This window comes from Electrona antarctica, assembly GCF_951216825.1.
Source record: "Electrona antarctica genome assembly, chromosome: 2".
Taxonomy (NCBI): Eukaryota; Metazoa; Chordata; class Actinopteri; order Myctophiformes; family Myctophidae; genus Electrona; species Electrona antarctica.
The window spans coordinates 42,365,490-42,371,372 of NC_136807.1; the positions used below are offsets into that span (position 1 = coordinate 42,365,490).

The 5,883-nt window shown below is 44.8% G+C and overlaps 1 protein-coding gene across 1 annotated transcript; it reads right to left on the reverse strand.

Annotated features, from left to right (window-relative positions):
• Positions 1-286: 286 nt before the first annotated feature.
• On the reverse strand, positions 287-1,798 carry amigo1 (adhesion molecule with Ig-like domain 1; the record flags this gene model as incomplete). The annotated part of the gene is made up of 1 exon (XM_079515536.1): positions 287-1,798. One exon carries the CDS (start codon positions 1,796-1,798, stop codon positions 287-289), a length of 1,512 nt encoding a protein of 503 aa, XP_079371662.1.
• Between the last annotated feature and the right edge of the window lie 4,085 nt (positions 1,799-5,883).

A 5,883-nucleotide genomic window follows, 5' to 3' on the forward strand; every position in this document is an offset into this window, starting at 1 on the left:
ATCCAAGCATAAAGAACAGTAGATCCACCTTCCTACACATGTCCTCTCACCCAATGTCACTGTCACAGTTTGAGAGTCTTACATCATACAGTATCGTAACTCTACATACATCCAATCATGGGACATCCAATCCCTTCCTGCCCGCCTTCAAGCTGGATTTATACTTAGCTGCGAAATGGCGTTGCACACTGAAAATATCCCATCTACAAGCTCAGAACGCGACACAGCTGCAATTTCCGGTGTGTGACACCACGCGTATATATATATACGTAGTATATCAAGCCCTTCACACAACCATCATGGGGGTATCTGAGAAAACTGAACTGATGGAATCTACTGATTTCTTTCTCTTCCCTTTGCCAGCCTCATCCCGGTCATCCCCGTTAGGGTTGAGCTTGCCATTCTGGCCCTGCAGTTCCTTGCTGTCTATGAAGGCCACATGCCTGTTGAGTTCCTCCTTGAGCACTGGATCACCGTGGGTGGGTGTCACACTGAGCATGGAGGAGTGGATGCTGTCCTCGCCCCTAGACTTGCCCTTGTTGGGGCAGCAAAAGCAGTTGCAGGGTGTGAGGTACAGATAGATGAGAACCAGGACTACGCTGGACAGGCAACCCACTAATGTTGTGTAAGCCGTGCTCAGGTTGTCGCCACCCCCATTCATTGTGAAGTTGTGAACCTTCAAAACAATGTAGAGGGTCTCGTTTAGGGCCTCACTGGCCGCGATGCACATGTAGGTCCCACCATCCTCTGGGTTCACTGGACTGATCTGGAGACTCCCGTCTGATAAGACCCTGGCCGTCTGGTTACTTCCTGATGTTACCTTCACATTTCCCGGTAGGAACCAGGTCTTTGTCACATCCCTGAGCTTGGTGTCGCAGCCGAGGGTAAGCGTCTGCTCAAGAAATGCCTCCTCGTCTGCCTCTGAGAAGGTGCTGCAATTCATGTAGACGTCGTTGAGGTCAAACACGCCCACTTGGGTCTTCTGGGGCCCTGGCAGGACACATTTGAAGTCATCCTTGAAGTCCACGGCAGAGTTGAGCCTCCGAATATGCCAGTGTGCCAGGAGGCTATAGAGTTCGCAGTGGCAGAGCAGAGGGTTGTTGTGGAAGTAGAGGCCATTTTTAATCCAGACGGGTAGCAGCTGAAGCTCACCAATGGGCAGGACCTTGATCTTATTAGAAGAAACATCCAGGAGGCTGAGCTTCTCCAGGCGTGTTCGATCCTTCACCAGCTCCAGGGGGAAGCGGGAGACTTGGTTCTGGCTCAGGTACAGCTTCTGAAGGTTGCTCATGCCCACAAAGGCCAAGCGGTCGACCTGCGTGATTTGGTTGTTGTAAAGCAGGAGCACTTCTAGGTTGACCAGAGGCTCAAACATGTACTCGTCCAGATGCCTCAGGCTGTTGGAGGAAATGTCCAAATAGCGCAGGTACTTGACATATAGGAACGCTTCCACAGAGAGGAAAGAGAGTCCGTTGTGACTGAGCAGGAGGTTGTGAAGCTTTGGCAGTTTCACAGGGCTCCACTCTGCTGGCAGTCGTGTGATGTAGTTGTAGCTGAGGTCCAGCACAGCAGCGTAGAGTGGAATCCCTGTGGGGGCAATAGTCAGATTCATCTTAGAACAGCTCACGATGTTTGAAGCGCAAATGCAGGTTTTATGGCAGTTGAGTGTGAATCCTGTTGCAAGCGGAAGCTCGAGGACAGACACAAAGAGGAAGAGGATGAACACCCATCTAATGTGGTTCCTCAGACTGGGCGATGTTTCCAAAAGGCTCTTGCCTGCTCTGGTGGTTTGATGCATCATGCTAGCAGTGGGTTTAAAGCCAGAACAGGTCCTCTTATTATCCACTTCTCAGGAAGTAGCATGGAACCTCAGCTGGAGGAATCCCTAGCATCACTCATAGAAGGCTGTCAAGGAAGAGAAAACATGGGTGTTGGATAGAGCCGCACAGTATCATGTTTATGTCCATGTGGCATTCTTACTTAAAACTGTATACTTGCACAAGGACACCAAGTTCACACACACACACACACACACACACACACACACACACTTGTGAATTCACACTCTCAAGACAGGTTATCTCTCTGTCATTCTGTTTCTAATGTGGACACTTGCAGACACATACAAAACTTTATAAAAATTGCATGTGTCTCAGAAATAAACACAATCTATAACAGTCTTTGCAGCACTCAAGAGAGTGGCATGTCCTGAATGCCCCCCCCACCCCACAATACAATAGATCTAGTAGAATAAATGGAAACGAAAAATAGCCATACAATTATCTACTGTGATTTATAAAGGAAGTGATTAATTGGATTGGAGAGCCCCAGCTGTACTCTTGCAATTTCCCTTCTGATGTGCCCATGTGTGTTGTGTATATATGTGTATATATTTGTATTTATATTTTTTTCCCTAATGAATAACTGTATTGTGTATTTGCTGCTCGCCATTTTCTTTTGTTTGTTTGTTTTGTTTTGTTTCTGTGCTTTTTGTTTTTCTTGTCTGTTTTATTGTATTGTGCTTATAATTTATACCTTTCTAGTTTGTCTCACTTTATACATTTGATTCATCTTTATGTGAAAACAAATAATAAAAAGTTATTAAAAAAGAAAATGCACAATAATTTAATATTGATATTTAAGCATAGTGATGCTATTCTGCGGGGTCTTATCAATTTTTGAGGGTAATTCAAAAATGTTGCATTGCACCATTATTTTCGAAAATAATCGGTCACTTTTCAGTTAGTAACATTTATTACGCAAATAGAAATTGTGATGGACAGCAAGCCACCTACCTTTTGGTCAGGATGCGGCAATCGTTTTCATCAATAGAGCTACAGCGTGTTTACAGTTTTGCTGCGCACAGTAGACTACAGTTAGTACAGTAGGATGTAAGGACAACAACGGAGGGAGGGAGGAGGAGGACGGAGGAGACAACTGGAGAAAGCCTCGCCAAACAATCCGACTCCTTTTCATGCACCATCCAAGAGCGCGGTGCAAAATGCAAAAAAGATTACATAAAGACAAAACAAGTCACTGTGTTAGGCGTGAGCAGCCTAAATTGGATTCTGCGTCTGAATCGTTTTACCGAACTATTTCAAAATTTCCAAGATTCACACGATTAGCCTACGTCTTCTGTTGTTGGTAGATTAGCGCTATCTGAGCAGGTCCAGTCTCATCAGCATCCGCGGAGATAAATTAAGCATGAGCGGCCTCTAGCCGACAAGATCCCCCGTGTTTTTTCAGCTACTCCGGGCGGTCTTCGTACGTGCAGCGCTGATGTTGCAGGCAGCAATCATTAATTTGTGCCGATAGAGATAGTGTTCAACGTGAATGTTAGGAGCTACTGCGCCTGGGTCAGGAGACGCAGTCTTCTATTACTGAAAGACAAGTAGCCTATACCGCACGAGAGAAGTGTTGCTGGTGGTGCGAAGATGTCCCCACGAGCCACGAGTGTGTCAGCAGAGCTTGTGAATGTGTTGTGAATGAAATTGGCGCAGCAGCAAAACTACGGTACAACATTGTACAAAATAAAGTAGGAATGCTATTTTGAGACGTATGAGTTCGTAGGTGATAGCAAATTTACCAAATGATAGCCTAAGCATATGAACCATTTTAAACTCTCATAACTTTATAGGATGCAGTGCATCTCATGCACCTGTAGGGGATTCTTTCAAACAGTTATATTAGCCTATATTATATTTTATAAATACATAAATAAATAAATGAATATGTATCCAACCAGCTTCCACAAATGCATTTAGTGGTTTAGGGTTTAGGCTATAGTGGTAGTACCGTAGTGGGGTTGTAATTTTAGAGATTGTATTGTTGGAAGTGATATTGTGTGTTGTTAGACTTATTGATTGATTGATTGATTGAAATATTTATTAACAGTTTGCAGAATTACAGTACATTTCAAGCACAAACTCAATACAAAGACTGTTAACTGTGAGTGGACGACCCAATTAAGCATTTCCCTTGTTTACAAGAGGGTCCACCATGTTCAATTCATCAAAACATTTAGAGACGTACAAATAGACACTTCTATATAGTCAAAGAACAGAACAGGAATTCATCATAGAGGTAAAAAGGGAAAAGAAACATATACAGTGAGGGAAAAAGGGGTGGGGGGGGTTCAGATTTTTACGGGGGCCAATTTCGAATTGCAGCCGTCCGTAGGTGCCCTTTGAGAGCGGTTTTGAAGGAGTCAAGGGTTTCGCATGTCTTAATGACTGTTGGTAGGGCGTTCCACATTTTGGTGGCATAGGAGCGAAAATAATTTAGTCCCTTGTTTGTGCCGAATCTGGGTTGTACATGGTTCGTTGCACTCCCTCTGGTGTTGTGGGTGTGGACTTCGTTAACATTAAGGAAGTATCTAGACAGGTACATGGGTATCTTGGTGGAGTATCGAATCTTGTGGACCAGACCCATTGCAAGATGCTGTACTCTGTCGTTGACCCTAAGCCATTCCAGTCTGTCAAAGTGGGCAGGGGGGAGGGGGGTGAGGCCAAGTAGGAGCCTGACCAGTTTGTTTTGGGAAGTCTGGAGCCTAGTTTTAAGGGCCTTTGAGGTGCTGTGGTACCAGGAGGTGCATGCATAGTCAAAGAAACCTTGTACGAGGTCTTCAAGGTGTTTTTGTTGACCAGTGAGGAGATCCTGTAAAGGAATCTTGTTCTTTGGTTGACTTTTTGATTATGTTGGTGGCCATTTTATCACCGGAAAGATTAGCCTCCAGGATGGAACCTAGGTATAATTTCATCTTTACGTGTGATAACATTGTCACCCACTCTAACCAAGAAGCCATTTGCCTTGCTGAGATTACTATTAGATCCAAAGAGAATGGATTCAGCTTTTCCCAGGTGTAAAGATAGTTTGTTATCAGCGAGCCAGGTGCAAATTCTACCGAGTTCAGAGATGAGGGCCTTTTCAACCTGCAGTTTGTTCCTGTCCGAGACCAGCAGTGCTGAGTCATCTGCGAACAGGAACAAGTTGCAGTCACAAGCTGAAGTCATGTCGTTTACATATATTAGGAACAGTAAAGGCCCTAGTATGCTTCCTTGTGGAACGCCACAGCTCACTGGGAGGGGGGGACAGTGTTCCGTTCACTTCCACCATCTGTTCTCTCCCCTCCAGGTAGGATTGCATCCAGCTCACTGATGTGCTATCGAAACCAATTGCTTTTAGCTTGTTAACCAGTATGGAGTGGTTCACGGTGTCAAAAGCCTTTTGGAGGTCCAGCATGACCATGCCGCAGTATTTGCCAGCATCCACCTCTTGTTTGATGTGGTCGCTCAAATAGAGAAGGAATGTGTCAGTGGAGTGGGATGTTCTGAAGCCAGATTGGAACTCGTACATTCATTTATTAGTGGCAAGATACTTTTCAACATGTTCATAGACTATTTTTTCCATCACTTTCGAGATGGAGCTTAGAATAGAAATAGGGCGGTAGTTGCCGGGGTCTAATTTACTCCCTTTCTTGTGCAGGGGGGTTACTTTGGCCAGTTTGAAATCTTGGGGGACCTGTCCCTGTTTGATGGAGAGGTTTACTATGTGGGTGATGATTGGAGCTATAGAGATGGCTGAGTCTCTGAGAAATTTGGAGGGAATATTGTCATGGCCAGTGGCCTTGTGGGGTTGGAGGGCACTCAGTTTCTTAAGTACCTCATCAGTTGTTACCATAACTAGTTTAAAATCGTCTTTACAAACACCTAGGTTTCTGTAGAAGGTTTTAATGTGCTCTACACCAAAGAGCCCAGAGTGGGAGGGCAGATTGTTAACCAGCGTTGTTGCTATGTTTGTAAAGAAGATGTTCAAGTAGTTGGCCACATCAAGCTTGTCAGTGATGAGAGTGTCGTTCGCTTTAATGTTTATGTTTGAAAACCT